This window comes from Rhinolophus sinicus, chromosome 17 (genome assembly GCF_057876585.1).
Source record: "Rhinolophus sinicus isolate RSI-liver-muscle chromosome 17, RSI-T2T, whole genome shotgun sequence".
Taxonomy (NCBI): domain Eukaryota; kingdom Metazoa; phylum Chordata; class Mammalia; order Chiroptera; family Rhinolophidae; genus Rhinolophus; species Rhinolophus sinicus.
The window spans coordinates 183,503,265-183,523,746 of record NC_142517.1 but is presented as its reverse complement, the minus strand read 5'-3'; the positions used below and the strand labels follow the sequence as shown (position 1 = coordinate 183,523,746).

Genomic DNA, 20,482 nt, shown 5'->3' with positions numbered 1-20,482 from the left:
TCCATTTATTTGTATTTTCTTTAATTTCTCTCATAATTTTCTGAGTACAGGTCTTTTACTTTGGTTAAATTTATTCCTAAGTATTTTATAGTTTTTGAAGCCATTGTAAATGAGACTATTTTCTTAATTTCTCCTTCTGAGAGGTAATTATTGGTGTATACAAATGCAATTGATTTCTGAATGTTAATTTTGTATCCTGTTACTTTACTAAATTCATTTATCAGTTCTAATAGTTTTTTGCTGGAGTTTTTTGGGTTCTGTCTATATAGTGTCATGTCATCTCCATATAATGACAGTTTTACTTCCTCCTTACCAATTTGGATGCCTTTAATTTCTTTTTTTGATGTTTTTTTTTTAGGCGTTACCTGACACTCAGATCACCAATTATGCTGCAACTTTACACCGGAAGAAAACACTGGTACCAGCCCTCTATAAAGTTATTCAAGATTCAGATAATGAGGTAAGAGAGATTATAAGAAATATAATTTCAACATAGTAAAATGAAACGTGTACTAAAACACATATATTTAAGGTTTGTAGTTTTCTGTTCCCTTTTTTTTGCTTTTTTTTTTAATCCTTCTTAAGGGACTGGAAAACTTTCTTTCTGCTGTTTTTCATTCTGATAGTTGCTTTGGCTTTCCCCATGCCCTCTCTCTCCATATTTTTAAATATTTTGATCAGATTTGTTCCTGTTGAGAACAGTATGTTTTGATTCTTCATTTGAGTGACCGTCGTCTCAGTAGATTATTTATTTAATGTGAAACTTTTCTGTTTCCGATTCTCAATGTTTCCTTTTCTGGAAGCCCAATTTCAACCATATACTGATTTAGATTTATTTATTTTAAGTATTGTTGGCAGTTATTTTATTGACAATATAGAACTATGTATAATTACTTTAATCAGTGAACTCAGACTGGTAACATGAAATGATAGCTAGTAAATTTAGCTTGAAAATGATCAGAGAAAGCACTTTTTAGCCTAAATAATCAAGACTAATAAACTTAAAATAAGAGTTTCCTATTACTCAGTTTTGTGATAGAAGGGGAAAAAATGCATCTATTGAATCTATTTGTTAATTTATGCAAAATACACACATTATCTTTTCATTAACACAATAGTATGACATACAATTTTATCACCACTGGATTCATGTATGCTTTAAAATGATAATGAAAGGAACACACAGGAAAGTAGCTTCTTATCTTCCCAGATACAGCCTCCAAGAGTGCCTCTGCTGTGTACTGGAGTGAGTTTGAAGAAGTTCAGGTAATCATCGCCTAACCAGCAGCTTAACATAAAGTGCATCTTCATTTTTGTCCTATCACTAAAAGCTTGCTTATTGACCTCTTTCTTTCCTATCTTCTAAACTTGGATTGGCTTTCACTTAGGCTTGCATCTGTTGCTATTTGTAGCAGCAATTGCAGGACTCATTTGCTTCTTTTTATGTGTATTTATGAATGTTTTATAACTTTAGGTGTGGTAATGTACATATATGCATATCATTGTTCAGGAGTTTTCAAAATTCTGTTTGAATAATGAATGTGTGTATTTCCCACCCCTTGTTTTGCACTGTCTTAACATTTAAGCTTTGCTTATTAAAATTTGTTTTATGCTTTCTCTTTAGATTGTAAGCTCTTTGTGGGCAGTGGTCATATATTCTATATTTGTTACTTCCCAGAATCTAGTATTTTTTCATGTACCTAATGAATACTTAATAAATGTTGATTAGAAGAATAGTGAAATACAAAATGAGAGTCTAAAATGCTATCATTTTCATTGGGACTCACAGGTGTATAAAAAGTATCAGTTTCCTTTTGTTTTTATACTTTGGAAGCTTTGATAGTTAAAAAAAGTTATTCACATAATTTTATATTGTCATACTTTATAATATTAATGTGTCAGATATGTCATGGCTAGAACTGGAAAAATTGCAACTTGAGAGATTCATGGTCAAGACCCAGCAGTCATTGTAATCAACCATTTGCCAGAACAGGTCTGTCTCCTATTAGGTCATAAGGTTCTAACCATGTGTTTGTACTTCAGAAAAAACAGAATGTGAAGCTCTATAGAGTCTTAAAGCAATTCTGGACTTTAGTCCTAGAAGGGAGGCCATTTAAGTCCTGATCTTGCTGTATTCTGAACATAATCAAATGTATTTAGTTAACAGGAAATTATTTCAGAAAAATGTCATGTGCCATATATAATATTAATTGAAACTTACGACACTCTTACTAATAATTTTGCTTTAAAGACCATAAAAGTTCTTAAGAAAGTATATTTCCTAGAAGTTTAATATTACATAACATGGCCAACCTGTACTATAAGTTTTAATCTCTGGACCAACATATTGTTTTATTGTTCTCCTTTCCCTCACACCAGATCTCTTACTCACTCTATTAGTTCTTTTGTTTCTTCTACTTCAAGGAGACCTTCAAGTTTCTCCATTTTAAATGCAAGACAAAAAAAATCTCAAATGGGCACATAATACTGCATTACAGTCTTGCTTTACTTCTTTGGTACATGTCCCGCTGTTCCTTTTGTACCTTCTCTTTCCTCATAGTCTCACGCTCCTTAGTGCTCATTTTCAGCTTGCTTTCTATGTCATTACAAAATAATAAGAAAATAGTTGGGAATTCTTTTATTTTTCCATTGAAATATACCACTCTACCAGCATCTATACCCATACTCTCATGCCTTTTCTGTAATTCAGTGGATGAAATATCCCAGGTTGTATCAAAGGTCATCTCTTCCACTTAGGCCTGGATCACATCTTCTGCAGCCACCTCAAAGATTGCTCCTGCAATTATTCCCTCTCTTTCTTCCATGATTGAATTTTCCTTCCCTGATAAATGGAAATGGTAAACAACCATATTCTATTTTTTAAAAACCTCTTTGATTTGCCTCCTATATTATTATCTACCCCATTTCTCTGTCCCTCTTTACTGATGAACTTCATAAAGTATTGCTTATTTATAGTTTCTGTCTACTTGACCCCTTTTCTTTACTTCACAGTCTTTCTTTAACCCAAATGGGGCTTTAGTCATCGTTATTCCACCAAACTGCTCTCAGTGTGTTCATCAGATACCGTGTCTCATAGTAATTATCATGTCAAACTGTTTGCTAAATCTGGGGAAGGTATCAGTTATCCATAAGCGTTTTTTTCACCAGGATGATGATTTTTAATACCTTTTGATGTGGGTGATAGCACTATGTAGAGGATCTCAGTCATTTATGATACTGAGAAATTGAGAACATGAGGGCCTGATACATATGCTTAGAATTAAAGATTTTAACAGATAGCATTGGCAAGTTTTGTTTTTTGTGTTTTTTTGGTTTGTTTTTTGCTTTTTTTTTAAATTGGAGAATATTGGGGAACAGTGTGTTTCTCCAGGGCCCATCAGCTCCAAGTCATTGTCCTTCAATCTAGTTGTGGAGGGCGCAGCTCAGCTCCAAGTCCAGTTGCCATTTTCAATCTTTAGTTGCAGGGGCTGCAGCCCACCATCTCATGTGGGAATTGAATTGGCAACCTTGTTGTTGAGAGCTCACGCTCTAACCAACTGAGACATCCGGCTACCCCTCAGCTCATTGGCAGCTGGTTGTCTTCAATCTAGTAGTGGAGGGCGCAGCTCACTGGCCCACGTGGGAATAGAACCTGCAACCCTGTTGTTCAGAGCGCACTCTAACCAATTAAGCTATCCAGCTGCCCCGGCAAGTTTTTAACTATCTTATTTTGCAGTGGCATCTAATCAAAAGTTACTGGACTGACAGCCACTCCTCTTCCTGGTTTTTAAAATAAGCATAGTAATAGTTTTCATAACTCTGTATTCTTTGTTATGTTTAATTAAAATATAGCCTCCTACATGCCAGTGTACTTCTTGCTATTGAGGAAGGGAAGTTATTTATAACATAAACAAATCGTAATTGTTCCATCTCCAGTAAAATTTAGAGAAGGCAATTTTAGTCATTTACTAAAGAGGAAAGTATATTTGATACTTGCATATATTTTTTTAATAAATAAATTTATGACAACAACAATCCTTAATGCCCCAAAAGAGCTGAATGTTATTGTCAGTACTTTAAAAAGATGCCAGCAATGGACTATTTTTAAAAGTTTATTGCTTCATTATTGGGACTGTGTCAAATATACTATTTGTGATTAAACAACTCTCACCTCTTACTCCACTTTCATTCTAATATAAGAAATGTGGTATAATGGGTACATCAACTTGGTGTCAGAAGACTTGAATTCTAGTGTCTTTCTCCACCACTAACTTCTGTGACCTTAGGCAAATTGTCTGACTGATCAAGACTTCAGTGTAACGGGCGAGTTGGAATGTTTTTTAAGACTTCAAATATTATGATAGTGATTTCACATAAAGGGCTTAGTAGTTACTAGACTAGAATGTGTGTGTATAAATTTTTTTTTCTTAAGAGCTAAACTTAACTCATCTGAATATATTAACTGTGCAATCAGCGTAAGATTTGTTTACTTTTAATTTACAATTGTGAAAGTAGTGACTTTATTCTAGAATGTTAGATTATTAACATTCTAGACATGTATAACTAGGTTCAAGCAGATTTCCAAATGTATATGCATTATTTTAATCATTCAGAATAGAGGTAAGCATATAAATTACTGAATAATTCATTTTTAAGCTAGTGTTAAATCTTAAACATTATTTTATAGTTTCCTGTCAGTGTTTTGTCTATATTTTAAAATCATAGTCTTGTGTAGTCTGCAGTTATTCCAACAAAACCATTCTATATTGACAGTGCATGTTAGGGAAAGGGGAGAGATTTATTTAAACTCCGTTTCTTCAGTTTTCAAGGTTGTGAAGTTCCTCATAAGACATATTGTGTGATAGCATATGAAGAATTATACAGTTAAACATTGGGAAAGCTATTTCTGTATACTTTTCTCCTTTTCAAAATCTTTCAAATAAATATAATTAGAACGTATGTCAGTCTTAAAATACAAAACTCATCTGTTTGTTTTACTTATTAGCCAGCATTAATTTAAAATATTAGCATTTTGGATGTCCAAATATTATGTATTGCAAAATCTCTTTCTCTACTGAGTGGTATATAATTTGTTTAAATAATAGTCTTAGGTTGATATTTAAAGTTTATTTTCAACAAGATTGTTTGCAATTATTTTCTTCCAATAGAAATTTTTTAAAATGGAGGATAGTGAAGGTTGGTCAGAATAGAAAAGGAAACTCACTAAATATTAAGTGTAGTGCATTGGTTAAAGAACTAATTAATAAATTTAATAGTACAGTGTGTTAAAAGATATGTTGATATTATAGGGCACAAAATACTTAATTAGTAGATTGGTCCATTTAACATGTCGTCTATATAAATAAGCATTAAGATTTTGGTTGCATTGATTCAAAATATGCAAAAATTAATATTGAGAATTTATTTTGAAAATATGTAAGTATACATGCCTTTAAAAATATATAGTTATAGCCAAAAGAATAGAAATAGCTAATGTACTTTATTTTCCTTTTAGCTCCTGGAGCCTGTCTGCCATCAGCTGTTTGAACTCTATCGTAGCTCTGAAGTTCGACTTAAGAGGTTCACATTGCAATTCTTGCCAGAATTGATATGGGTTTATTTACGGCTTACAGTTAGCCGAGACAGGCAGAGTAATGGTTGCATTGAAGCACTTCTGTTAGGAATTTATAACTTGGTAAGTTGAAAATGATAGTTTGGGAAATTTAAAGTATTTTTTAAAGCCCTCTAAAATAATACTTAAAGAATATTTAAAGAAAAAGAAATTGAAATGTCTACTGAATAATTTATTTGAGCTAATTAAATTGAGTACAGAGGTGCTTAATAAGTAATTGCTGATAATACATTTTATAAAGTAGGTGAAACTTACAATTTACAGCGTTGTTAGTGTTCTATGACTTATTTAAGTTATTTTTATTTGACTAATATTTATAAATACCTTGCATTTAAAATTTTTTAAATTTATTTTTAATATATTATGTATTTGATACTATATTGTTTATGAAACTCTTTCCTTCTGAGGAATTCTTAAGTACCTTCAATATTAGTATTCTTTTTTTTTTCTCATGGTCCTCAGTTTAAGACATTGGTATTGAAATTCCTGCCCTTTGAAGTCTTATATTTTGTGTATTCAGTAGTCATTGTAAACAAACACTCTACATAATAAAATTAAGTTTTATAATTGAGAGGTAATAAAGTACCTCACAAAACATTGAGTCTCGCAGTAAATAATATTCTTCTGTACCGGTGCTCACGTCTGTAAATATTATTCCTAAAAAAATCATTAGAAATCATTTTCATCACTAGAACATATATCTGAAGGAGCATGGCCTTTGGAGTCACTTATATTTTGTTTAAAATCAGGCCCTGCCACTTATTAGTTGTTTTAAATTTGGGCAAGTTTCTTAATATATTGACTTCAGTTGCCTCATCTATAAAACATTGTTATAGAATTAAAAACAATTAGAACGATCAAGCATGTTACTTGAGGGGTTTAATACATGTTTACCATTATTATTATTAGTAGTAATACAATTACTGTGTTTCCCTGAAAATAAGACCTATAAAACCTAGCTAGACAATCAGTTCTAATGCGTCTTTTGGAGCAAAAATTTATATAAGACTAGGTGTTATAGTAAAATAAGACTGGGTCTTATATTATGTTATATAAGACTGGGTCATATAGTAAAATAAGACCAGGTCTTATATTAATTTTTGCTTCAAAAGACGCATTAGAACCGATTGTCCAGCTAGGTTTTATTTTTCGGGGAAACACGGAAAAGGTGAATTTCTTAAGTGAAAGCTGGTATAGATATACAATTCTCTGTTTTGCTAATTTGCCTGATTGTTTTTTTCTTTTAAAGCAGGTAATTTGTTTCATATATAACTGTGTCTGTAGTGCTTACTTAGCACAGGTAGTTAGTAAATGTTGATTGATTTAATAATTGAATTTAGTGTTTTAGATTAGGTTTAGCATTGAGCTATCATTTTCATTAATTTGTGTAGTATAATAAAATTCACTAGTGGGACAAATGAAGCAAAAATATTTTGTGTAGCAGAATGCAATGGTTTAATTATCTTTCGGCATCTCAAAAATAGTATACTGTTTAAAAAATGCTCAATTGTGTGTCAGAAATGTAACCTCGGGCTTCTTTTAATTCCCTAGATATCAGTATTCTTTCTTCTCTGTGGTTCTCAATTTTTCTTACCACCTTGGTTTTCTTTTATATATTAATTTCTCTTTTTTCGTCTTTCCCTCTCTAGTACATCTCCCTTGTTTCAAATAACCTCAGGGAGAGTTTTATATTGCTCTCAGCTAAAACAAATTTCAAAACATCCTTCTCCACAAATACATACAAATGTTAAATCAAAAATATTGGACTTAATTTACGATTTAGGAATAAAAATTTAAATTTTATTGCCTAACTTAAATGGCTTAGATACTGTGGTAACAAGTTTGACTACAGAATAGTTAAATAGTCTCTCTAGGGAATTTTTAAACCCATTTTTCTGCCAAAATCAGAGGTAGGGCCATTGTTCACATATATGTTGTACTCTCCTCTGATATCTTAAACTCAGAAATGAGCCCTATGGGGAAGTTCTTTGGGTTTGTGTATTGGTGATGATAGTTGTTTTTATTATTGCTTCTTCTTTCTGCTGTATAACTAGTCAGTCTCTCTCTGACCACCTTCCTGCTAGGTCTGCTAAGAGTAATCTCTTTGCATTTTATGCCTGTTATGTATACTAATATGAATTGAAAGAAAACCTAGGCTAAAGTAGGGCAGTAGAGAAAAGGTGGTGATGCAGAAGGAACATTTGACCCCTCTAATGCTAGCATATTTTCGTGGAGGTGCTAGAGATTGTGGAAATGAAGGACACTGTTGTCCTTTTCATTGAATGATAAAGTGCTTAAATTTTAATATTCACAACAATTTTCTTGCAGTTTAGTAAAATTTACCTAAATATGAACTTATTTTAATATGTAGCTTATTTCAAATAAGTAGTTTACTGCTAAATAATTTTAAGAGTTTCTTTTAGTCAAGAATTCTGTGTTAGAACTATGTGTTTTTCTTATTTTAATAAGTGTGGCTGTCATGGCTAATACTTTTAATTTTAATCTGTTTAAGTCAGCCACATTTCTACTTAAAGATCTAATTCTTGTTTTCTCCCTGTCCTGTATGTAAATTTAACATGAAAATTGATTTGTGTGTCTGCTTCATGTCTTTGCTGTCATATTGTATTTGATTTAGTGTAGTGTTGCACTCAAATTTCTCAAAGGATAACTCGACTACCAAAGTATACAAATTTGCTAATAGGTTAGAAAAGATACACTAGGGTAGTAATATTTTTTATATATTACTATTTCTAAAAATCTTCCTCAATTACCAATGATGTATTCTGTAAATTAAGAAAGTAATTATTATTTCTTATAATATAGGCCTGTGATTATTTCATTATCTTTGTATATTTTTTTTTAACTATAGGAAATTGCTGATAAAGATGGAAACAATAAAGTTCTATCTTTTACTATCCCTTCCTTATCTAAGCCTTCAATATACCATGAGGTAAGTAAGATTAAAGCTGGAATTATTTAAAATTATATTGAATAGAGATAAAAGTCAGTTTCTTACCAGAGATAAATATTTCTAACACGTTGTTACTGATTTGCTTCTTAAGAGTAGATGTTTGTTAGTGTGACGTAAAGTTGAGCTATTCTCAAGAGAGGCAGAAATTAATGAAAAATTTTCCTTTAGTTCTTGTTTAATTCTTTTGTATTCTTCCACCTATATCAGTCTTTTTAGTCTTTTATGAATTTTCAAAAATATTCTTTAACTTTTTAAGCCTTCCATATTAATTAGAAATCATTTATGTTAGATTGTTTTTCTAAATTATATCTTAGGCAAATGCTACTTAGAAGAATATTAACACTATAATTATTTCCATTTAAAGGAGTCTGATGCATTCTAGCTGTTCAATAAGATTACACTTCTGATTTTCGCTTATATTTATTTGGTTGAAGAATGTGAGAACACTGATAATCATAGGTAGATGCTTCCCATTGAGCTGAACTCCTAACTACTCGTAAGGACATATGTTATGAATCAAGCTTCTGGTCTTTAGTGGCCTTTAGTGTGTGTAAAGTTGTGAGGAAAGCATTTAAAGAAACTTTACCAGTAGTCTAAAATTTATATTCCATTTTCTTATTAATGATCAAAATCCTGTTGTCTCATAGCTCTGTGCAGCAATTTTTTTTAATTTTAATTTCCCTGGGACTTTGTGTTTCGTATTGGAAATAGAATGCCTTCTATTGAGCCAGGACTCATTTTAGCATAGAACATTTCTGACTAACAGATTTTAATTAAGTTTGGTGGGTCATGTTGTAAAATAAAATGGAGGCTAGTAAAACATTTATGAATGGATGGTTCTTCTAACTTAAGAAAACATGAAATCAGTTAGTCACTATTAAAGAGACATTTGATCATAGTCTTCCATATTGTTTGTGTTACATAATTATAATTCTCTTCACCTTGCATTCTTCATTGTAGAATGGGATTAATGAGAGCCCTTACCTACCTGAAATGAGACAAACTTCACAGTTTGAATGCGCAGCCCCCAAGACTTCTCTGTGTTTTAGAATACAAACAAATTAAAATTGATGTATTTGTAACCTTTAGTCTTTTCAGCAACTTTTCTTACCTGTGTCCTAAATATAGATTCATTTCATAATCTTTCAAAAAACAAAGTGGTTGTTTTTAGTTTTATGTATCATGTATCAATTTCCAAAAAGAGCTGTAGAATGTATATAATTGAAAAATGGAAGAGGTTTTGAAAGAGAAGAAGAACTGGTCTGAAACTGCCTTTTGTTGAAACAAAATTAAATATCGTTATATGCTATAGATTTTTACTTTGTTTTAGAGACACAGTCTCATACTTTACCTTATTTTTGTAGCCCTCAACAATTGGATCCATGGCTTTGACAGAAGGGGCACTGTGTCAGCATGATCTCATCAGGGTTGTTTATAGTGATCTTCATCCTCAGAGGGAAACATTCACTGCACAAAACCGGTAATGGTCAAAATTATACACAGGAATAATTGTTAATTTATGCTTAATAGTTAGCTATAGTTACTTTTGGTTCAAGTTTGATGTGAGAAAAGGCAAAAAATTAAATATGTCATACTAGTGAAATACATCATAGAGTAAAATATTTATCCATCTAATGCTTGATACTATGCTGTGGTCATCTTATATAAAGCAGTATAAAAACTAAAAGTATAAGCGCGAAGTCAACCAAACCAGGGTTTGTATTCTAGCACTACAACTTAGAAGGTTGCCCTCTTGGCCAGTTGGTCTACTCTCTGCACCTTGCTTTCTTCATGTAGAATGGGTTAGTGAGAGCACCTACCTACCTGAAGTTGGACAGACTGCAAAGTTTGAGTGCACATTCCCCAAGACTGCCCTCACTTCTGACACCAATTGCAAGTTTGGGGGATCCTCATAAATACTCTTAGGTTTGCTAACTCGCTAGAAGGACTTACACAACTCAGTGAGTGGAAGCTTTATATTCATAGTTATGGTTTATTACAAGGAACGAATACAGATTAAAATCAGCCAAAGAAGAGAAGCATAGGGTCTGGAGGGTTCCAAACACAAAGCTTCTGTTGTTCTTGCCCATGATGTCAGGATGTATTATCCTCCTAGCATCAGTGTGTCACAGTTTGCATAGAGTCAGGCTCAGGTGAGCTTTGGTGTCCAGAAGTTTTTTGTTTTGTTTTTTTAAGATTTTTATGAAAATATAGCTAACATACAATATTAGTTTCACGTGTACACAGTAGTTATTCAGCATTCATTGGGCTCTATTACGTAAGCATGATTGAGTAGATTGATTGCTCACAAGGGTGATCTCAGCCTCTAGGTTGATTGATACTGTATGACGCAAAGCCCCATCCTAAATCACACGGTGGGTCTTTCTAGTGTGGCCAGCCCCCACCTAAGAATCTCAGCTGTGGCCAGCCCCACTCTACAGTCCGTTGTCACCAACCCCCACCCTCAACAAAGCCACTCCTATCAGGTATGACATAGGTTACTTCCTAATGGGGACAACAGACAGACCTCTTTACGCAAGGCCAAATTCTTTACAGTACTACAGAGGCCATTCCCTGGCCTTTGGCCAAGGCTCTTTTAAACCAAAACAATCATATTTATCTGGGCACCTACATTTAATATAGCATATATATAACAGACACAGATAACAATATAATCATTATGAATATGTCTAGGATTTGAGGAGTGTAAGTTAGGGATAGATTTGAAGAAATAACTAATTTGTTCTGTAAAGCCACCATATACATTTTCATTTTTTGGTACCAATTTGATGACTCATTCCCCCCCTACCCATCCCAATCTGCTGCGACTTGTATCTTATGATAAACTTGAGCAGAACTGTTTATCATAGAAATTGATGATTAGCTAGATCCAGTTCTCTCAGGCCAGTCATTTTTTAATTAGTATTCATCTTACAAAGGCTTTAACTCAATGTACCAATACATTTGACCATCAATATCAGTATTATAACCTTACCAACAATTCCAGTGTTACACTATAGCACAGAATGGCAATAGATGTAACCTGAAAAAGAAGAGTTGTAGTTACTGGCATACCAGATCACTACAATGTCTCCCAGAGCAGTGCCTCTCAAGTTTGCAGGTTTCCATTTTACTTTATCAGGTTCTGAAAGGAGGAGTGGTCTCACCAACATATGGCTCCACCCTTTCACAAATCTGATATATTTGAGCCAAGAGACAATAGCATCTCTTGCTCTGAACCTCTCTCAAGGTAGCAGTGTAATACCGAATTTCCCTAATTGCATAATCCATTTATTTATACCTTCCAGCTACCATTCTCCCCTCTTTTCATCTGTACCCAAGCTTTTCTCCCTTCAGAAGCGCCGTTAGGTTCGGCCACTGTGCTGATCTGGATTGCTGGCAGCAATACTAGTCTAGCACGTGCCTCCCCTCAGCCCACTCCCATCCAGATAAGGCTAGATTAACCAAGGTACCGGACTGGTGAGCTATCTGTACCACTAGGTGACACACTGCATTCTATGTCAGCCCCAGTTTTGTCGGAGGAGGTGAAGGCACCCCCCCCCACCCCATTAGGCCCTTAGCAATTCTGACATAAAGGTTTAAAGATATAGTTACAATTTCTTATTTAGTAATCGCCTCTGCTGCTGGCACCTACAGTTGCAGCCCTGGTTCTGAGGGCACTGCTTTAGGTAGGAAAAAAAGTTGAGGTGATGTGGGGAAGAAAAAAAGCATAGTTATATCTGATATACCACCATCTTCCCAGGGAAATAATTGCATAGTTATACAAGCATTGCCTCCACGCCCCCCACTTCTTCCCAAATCCCCCAGCGAAGTGGAGGAAATCTATCTATTGGTGACCCTCCTCCCTTGGTCCTCTTCATGTTGAGTATGGACACACACTCATGAAGGCATGTAAGCCACCCCTCACCCCGTTTTAGATAACAAATGTTTCAGTTGCTTGTTCCACTTCTCTATCAAATTATCACCATGAGACTATCTCCTTACCCATCGTTAGACTTTATGGGTTCCCTGCTCTGAAGAAATATGACTTGCCAATGTAAATTGATGCAATATCTTTGGTTCTGGTCCTTCTATAGTACTCTGAACATTTGATTTACCATCAGGTAAGGAAAGCTCAGTGCAGAGTGAGTGTCTATTCCTGTGAAGACCCATTTGTAGCCTCCAGGGGCTAGTGGTATCAGTCCAGCTGTCAGCTGTGCGCAGGCCTTCACTCAGGGGACTCTGCCCCAGAGCCATATGCAGTCTCTTGTCTCTCTTGATGGCAGACAGAACAGGTCTTATTGGCATTTTGTGGCTCAGAGAGTACAAAAGGAATATGTATAAATTTACGCCATCTCTGATTTGCCATAGTACTGCCATGTCCACTCATTTCATGGACCCATGTGGTCACCTCAGGCAAGCTCACTGGGGTATCTACTCATTTATATCAGGCACCTTCCGATTCTGGAAAGCGCTTCTCCTGATGAGCTTAGATATATTCTACTTTTTAACTCACTTCTCTGATTCCCTTAGTGATTTCCATAGGGCCGTTCCCCATACGAGCACCCCTTTAATAGGCCAGTTGTCCATTGCCTTCCTGCCTGGGTCATTTGCCCTGTCACAGTGAGTTGGTAAAACCTAAACATAGCATGCAGTTAAGTGCAATCACAAAGCTGATTTGTTTTTACTCAATCAGGGTGACGGCTTTCCAAACAGGATGCAGTTTATTCATCTTAGAACTGCCACCTAGACCCCATCCGCCCTGGGCAGCTGGGCTCGGCTCCCGCCAACTTCCCACCACTCTGTACGGCCTGGGCATGTCCACTGTGGCCGCAGCAACCTTGACCCTGGGAGCACCTGCACAGCAGACAGCAGGCCATCAAGCACAGAGGAGCCGAGAGGCTCACAGTGGGCAAGGGGCTGGGCTGAGCCGCAGCCAGGAGGCGAAGCTGTTGGGTCCTTCATGATGAAAGCTTTTAGACACTTCTCTCTCCCCTGTGGAGTTGGTAGTTTGGTTGATGAAGAGATGGCAGACAGTGCCCAAACCTTTTCTCCAGGACCTTGCCAGAGGAATCAAAGACTCCATATGAGGAATATGTACCATCTCAAAGCTAGATGTTCAAATTCAGCAAAAGAGAGGAGCAGCATCGAAGAAGGGCAAGTAGTGTCCTGGGGCAGATGAGAGCCCAGAGCATAGAGAGGAAGCAAGAGAGTGAGCCAGGTGTTGTTACTAGAATTGTCAGGTGCTGCGCTTGGAATGGCAGAGTATTCTTGTTCAGTGTCCACTTGTTTTAGCAGGAGTTTATTCCTGCGCTTCACTTAGTAATTGCCCAAATTATTGGTGATGTGTCACTACATGGAGATGTTTGGTCGTGGCTGGAATTCTTCTTCATGTTAGTTTTCAGTGCACTTTAGGAACTCCCCCTGTTTTTGCTTAGCAAAGTTGTAAATGCCATTTGGTTTCAAGATATAGCTGATCTTGCATTCGGAGTATCAGGGAGGAAGCCTCACGCATTCCCTGGTGTCAGCAAAATCATTGCTGACATGCTCTTCAACCTTCCTCATCTAGGGGATATTTGTGAATCTCTTTCCCATCCATCTTGTGGGTCAGCTAGTTAGTCTCCTGCATATGTCCCTTCCTTACTCACTATACTGCTTTGAATATTGTTGGTTCAGTAAAGGAATTGAAATGCATCAGCGGTTGTCAAACATAAAGAGGAATTGGCCTTACTGCTTCAGATTTGGTTTGCCCTTGGCTTTCCTCACAGCAGTGCAGTCCTCATACATTATCAGTGGCTGCCTCTTCTCTATCCTCTTTCCTTCTTTACTCATTATCAGTGCCAATGAGCCAAGACCCCTGGCAAAACGTACCTTTTCCAGTTGCTCCTCTTCTCCTTGTGGTTTTCTTAAGCAGCAGACTCTTGTACAAGATGGTTCAACCTGTAGTCTGCCCTGAGTAGCTCAACCTCTGCAGAGAAGTTCCCTTCACCGCATCCATCTCTTGTCAAACTGAAGGCTGCTGCAGGCCCCTGAGTCACCTGCCATCCAGAGGGCATGAGTGGGATGGGAAGGAGGCTGTGCAGCTCTCTCCTTGTTCACCTCCCTCACCAGGGAAGGCAGGACCCACTCTGCCAAGGGTCCTCTGCATATCCCCTTCTCTCTGAGGAGCTGGGGTTTTTGTCTCTGGTGCATGTGAGGCACAATCCTCCTGACAGCAGTACATGAGTTTTTAACACCTGTGAGTCTGAAAGGACCACAGATTTTTCTTAGCTCTCTTCTACCATTTACCAGCCCCTGTACCTGGACTGATTTGAATACCTTTTCTCTCTATGCCATTTACCCTCCCACTCTCCTTTTTGCCTTCCACCACCTTTGGCCGAATGCATTTTGTAATTCTAGTTGTTGTTTTGTGGACCTGTTAGTTTGGTGAAGCACACCTATTGGATGTGGGAGACAAAGGAGTATCTCAGTTGCTCCTTGTCACTCCCTTTATAGCCATCACTGTCTTGATTCTTGTAACTCAGGTTAAATTTTAGTCTCTCTTACTCTACTGCAAAAAACAAGCCTGAAGAGATGGAAAGACCTCACATCACAGCCAGATCTGCTGGGTTTTGAGGAATGCTTTTTCTTCCCCTTGAAGGGGAAAAAGCTGTTTTCACAGGTACATTTAAAGTTCCATAGCTATGAGGAGGTACAAGTTTGGGACAAGTGCCACTGCAATAGAGAATGCTCAGAGAACCTAAACTTGTAGACTTGGACGTCTGAAATGTACTGTCGGCCACTGTCAGGTCTGCCTCATGTTTCAGAAGTATATTGGGTGCTGCAAATAGGAACTGAAAGGGTAAAACCAATTAAACCTGTGATTGGTTGGTGTTTTCCTGTCATTTTAAGGAGACTGAATGTGGGGGCAGATGTCAAAACACTTGTACAGTTTTAAAACGTCACAATTAAACGTGAGCTGGTTGCCCCTCCCTCCCCCCAAAGAACTGCCATCCATAAATCAAGCAGCACTTTGCTGGTCAGTAGACAGCTATTCATAGGGTATTGTCTGAGTGATAGAATCTGGCAGCTTGTCAGGTGGTGCCTGAGTTGGCCCTAGGGAAAAAGGAGCTCCCTACTTATGAGTGCTCTGAGTACCTCTTTGCATCTGTGACCTGTTCCTGTACAAACCATTTCCATTTTATTATGAAACTCTTCTGGCACTGCCTGTGTTTTTCTTTAATCACCCAAGATATTATGGGTATTTCGTATTTCAGGATTATGTTATATTTCAGTCATAGGGGCAGTCATTGGTGCCTAATGGCAAGCTAGTTGTTTCTCAAATGGAAATTTCCCAATCCCAAATCCTAGAAGTTGTTGATAGTTGGTATTTACTGGCTTTTGCCATAAACCCGTCTGTACTCCACAGGGCTATTGTGCAGCAAATTAATAACCTTGTGGGCTTGGGTAATCTTACCGGTCCCCATTTAGCATGTCCAATTTATATTACAGGAAGGGTGGACTTACATGCCTTCTGTTTTACAATACCAGATAGGGGAAGTATTCCCAGACACAATATCCATTCCCATAGTGCATTCAGGTAAACGAGACACAATCACGTCACCTAAAGTTCACCCAAACTTTCACCTTATTCCTATCAATCATTGCTTTTCTATATCCTTTCAATCTAGCCGGAGCCTTAGGACTTCACCAATAAGGAGACCCTGTGTCATCATCTCCCACCTTAAATAAACATATCAGTTATGACACACATTTCTTCCCAGAAGGTGAGAGCAAAGGCCAAACCGCTCTTTGAGCAAGGCCAAATTCTTTACCACACATTACTGTGGTACTGGTTACTGTGAAGAGTAAATGAGTGATGACCAGAACATACTTAATTATCACAGTGTCTGGCATACAAATATTAGTGATGTAATATTTTATGTTTGTAGTAAAATAGTACTCTTATTAGTTATAATATTAGATTTATGGAAGGAATATAGTATCAAGCAAATTTCTGTAGGCATTGACTTTTGATCAAGTGCTTCAGTCTGAAATTCTGGTTCTTATGGGTCTTTCTAATATTGCACATATTATAAAAAGTGCATTGGCTTCCCTTGTGTCCTATACATTGTTTTGGAATTCAGCGTAACTGATCGTCCTTTGTTAGCCAGCATGGTGCTGTATAACATGTGGAGAAGGCCTTATCCTGACTTCAAGTAACAGCTTAATTTTTTTCTAGATGTTGATTTACTCAAATCATTTCACAACGTAAAATTTATATTAAAATAGTGGTTCATAAGTATAGTCTGCAGACTGGTTTATAGAAAAATCATCTGGTTACCTAGTTTTTTCTTGTTTTCTAATTTTAAGCTTTTAAAGTATAATATCATATACTTGTGGTAAATTTAAAACAGATCACAGTATAAGGTGAAAATAGATGAGAGTACAGCAAGTATATGTGTCCTCTTCCCTGTAACCACCCATTTCTACTCTCAGTAGTTAAACTGGAGGCAGTTTTTTATGTGTTCCAGAAAATTTTAATGCATGCAAAAGCATATATTCAACCTTAAACACACACACAGGCCCATACACACTGGCTTCAGATGTACACATTGTTCTGCAGCTTGCTTTTTTCATTTTAAGAATAAATCTTGGACACATTTCTCTAGCAGCATATAGAAATTTCCTCATTCTTTATTAATGACTACTTAGTATTCTATATACTTACCATCAATTTTTAACCAGTCTCATACTGACTAAAATTTAGATTTTCAGGTTTTTGCTACTATAAAACAGTATTGCAAGGAACACATTTTTTTTGTATATGTATTTGCATGGAAGTACTAAAATATCTGTAAGATAAATTCCTAGCAGTGAAATTACTGTGCTAAAGAATGTCTGTTATATTAGTTTGAGTAGATATTGCCAAATTACCCTCCCCAAAATAACTGCACCAATTGTATCTGCTACCAGTAGTTTGAGGGTGCCTATTTCCTCATACTAATGTCCAATTCTGGGTATTTTCAAATTTTTGCTGATCTAATGGTTAAAAATTGATGTCACATTGTTTTACTTGGCGTGCCTTTAATTATGACTTGGGCTTGAATGCTTTTAATATGTTAGTTTGTTATTTTTCTTGACATGTGAAATGCATATTTATGTCCTGTGTCCATTTTTCTTACTGAACTGTGTGTTTTTTTTCCTAGTGATTTGCAAGTTTTTTAAATTAAGGAAACTGCACTGTTTTACACTTTGCACATTTTCAATTAATCATTGACTTTATTTTTAGTTTAAATATAATTCACATACTATAAAATTCAATCCTTTGAAGTGTGCTATTCAGTGATTTTTTTTTTTTTTTTTTCAGTTTAGTCACAATATTGTGCAGCCACTGCCACTACCTAATCTAATTACCTACCACTACCTAATTCCAGGACATTTTCATTACACTAAAAAGAAACCCCTTTCTTTCCCCCCAGCCCCTGGTCACCATGCGTTTTACTTTCTTTCTTATGGCTTTGTCTATGTTAAACATTTCATATTAATGAAATCATACAATATGTGGTCGTTTATGTCTGGCTTCTTTTACTTAGCATGTTTTCTAGGTTCATTCATGTGGTAGTGTGTATTTCTTTCTTTGTATGACTGAATAATATTCCATTTATTGATAGACATTTTATTTATACATTCATCAGTTGAGAGACATGGTTTATTTGTACTTTTTTGGCTATGAATGCTACTATGAACATTAGTTTATAAGTCTTTGTGTGAACATATGTTTTAGTTCTTTTGGGTATATATATATACTTAGGAGTAGAATTGCTGGGTCATATGATAATTCAATGCTTAGTTTATTGAGGAACTGTCATACTGTTTTCCAGAGTGAATGTACCATTTTACATTCCCACCAGCAGTGTATGATAGTTCTAGTTTTTCCACATCCTCACCAATACTTATTTTTCATCTTTTTGATTATAGCCATCTTAGTGGAAGTGAAGAGTGGTATATCATTGTGTTACTGAGTTGTTTTTGCTGTATATTTTAGTTTTTTTATACAGTCAACTATAATACATTGATTATCGAGAACACACATGCAAGCACGTATAGTATATTTTTTCAAAGTTAAATATGCTCTAGTTTTACACAGTTTATTAAGGAAAACTGCATTTTCCAGTTCCCCCTCCCCTTTCCTACCATTTCTCCTTTCCCAGGTGTAATACTTTTAACCAGTGGTTCTCAACCAGGGCAATTCTCACCCCCCACATCCCCGGAACATTTGTCAATGTCTGGAGATTTGTTTGATTATCATAACTGGATTGGAGGGAGGGATGCTACAGCTATCTCTTATGTCGAGGTCAGGGATGCTGCCCGACATTTTACAATACCTTGGCCTGCCCCCCACAACAAACGCTGATCCAACCCAAAATGCCAGTAGTGCTGAGGTTGAAAAATCTTGCTTTTAAATGACTCTACATATTTATCTCCATCTCTTTGAGTAACTTGCTGCTGCTTAATTTTTCTGTTTTGGGCCTTATCTAGTACTGTGGATCTATGAAAGATAATGATTTAGCTCATTACCTTTCTCATTTTCCTATCCTTTCAATGTAGTTCTGTTGTAATTGTGGGGAATTTATTATTCAGATTTCTTGTTATTTTGAATGACCATGGTTTATTCAGAGTTAATCAGTGCTGAACTTTGTGATTAACTGATTACTTTTCCTTTCCTTCATACCTCTTTGTTTTCCTTGGAATTTATAATTGGGTTTTTTTTGTTTGTTTATTATGGGCTTTGTAATCGGACCCCTGCAAATTCTTTTATCAGTTGCCTAAATCTCCTTCCAAGTCTTCATTCACATCAATTATTCTCTCAGTTTTATCTTCCTGAAAAAGGGGCTGCCAGAGCCTTTTGACTTACCTCAGTCTGGATTATGTTGCCCTCTTTGCCTGGTGTACACTTATTATCTTGGGAATTTCCCCTCAGTCTTATCCCGGGAATTCCCTTGGTCTTTTTCCTGTGTGGTTCTCCTGTTTCCTGTACCCTATTAATCTCATTCTTTGTTCCTAGTATTCTGAAATTCCACTGGGATATTTCTTGATGTGGGTTTATTTACTCCATTGTGTTGAGCACTACACGGACCCTTTTGATTTGGAAGCTCATGTCCTTCAGGCTGAGAAATATTCTTGAGTTATTTTTGTTAGTTTGGCCTCTCCATGTTATCTGGTCTTTTATTATCTGTCTTCTGGAGCTTTTATTATTTGGATGTTGAAACTCCTGGAGTGGTCCTCTCTTCTCTCCTGTTTGCCATATCTTTTTCCTTTTGCTTTACTTTCTGTGGTATATCCTCAATTTCATCCACCAATTCTTTTTTGAGTTTTTAATTTCTGCAATCATGTTTTGTATCTAAAAGTTTTTCTTTTTTTATGAATGGTCTGTTAAAAGAGACCCGTTTTTGTGTTTTTTTTAAACTTTTATTTATTTTAAGTGTGTTTTTCCAGGACCCATCAGCTCCAAGTCAAGTCGTCGTTTCAGTCTAGTTGTGGAGGGTGCTGCTCACAGTGGCCTATGTGGGGATCGAACCGGCAACCTTGTTGTTAAGAACATCGAACTCTAACCAACTGAACTAACTGACCACCCCAGAGACCCATTTTTTTTTTAAAGAAGCATCTCATATTTTTTGAGAATATTAATGATAATTTGCTTTATTCAAAGTTATACTTTTTCTTTGTATATTCTGTTTCCTCCAAATTCCACTTTTTTCCCCCTATTTCTTTATTTTGCTCTCCTTTTCATGTTCGTAGTGTTCCTCAGATGTCTGGTAATTATTTCCCCTTATATTTAAGAGTAGGGTAATAAAAATGAGAGCTCTGGCCATACTAGTAGGGCTAGTTGACCATGA

The 20,482-nt window shown here is 35.9% G+C and overlaps 1 protein-coding gene and 1 pseudogene across 17 annotated transcripts in view; both read left to right on the top strand.

The window, feature by feature from the left end:
- HYCC2 (hyccin PI4KA lipid kinase complex subunit 2) overlaps positions 1-20,482 on the top strand; it is a 68,546-nt gene that overhangs the window by 31,354 nt on the left and 16,710 nt on the right. For all 17 annotated transcript variants that reach the window (XM_019726777.3, XM_074339840.2, XM_074339831.2 and 14 more), the window contains 4 exons: positions 359-460; positions 5,516-5,695; positions 8,502-8,582; positions 9,968-10,083. In XM_019726777.3, the coding sequence (XP_019582336.1) occupies positions 359-460; positions 5,516-5,695; positions 8,502-8,582; positions 9,968-10,083 (479 nt within the window). The remainder of the gene's footprint in view (positions 1-358; positions 461-5,515; positions 5,696-8,501; positions 8,583-9,967; positions 10,084-20,482) is intronic.
- LOC109445080 (etoposide-induced protein 2.4 homolog pseudogene) lies at positions 13,363-14,750 on the top strand (annotated as a pseudogene).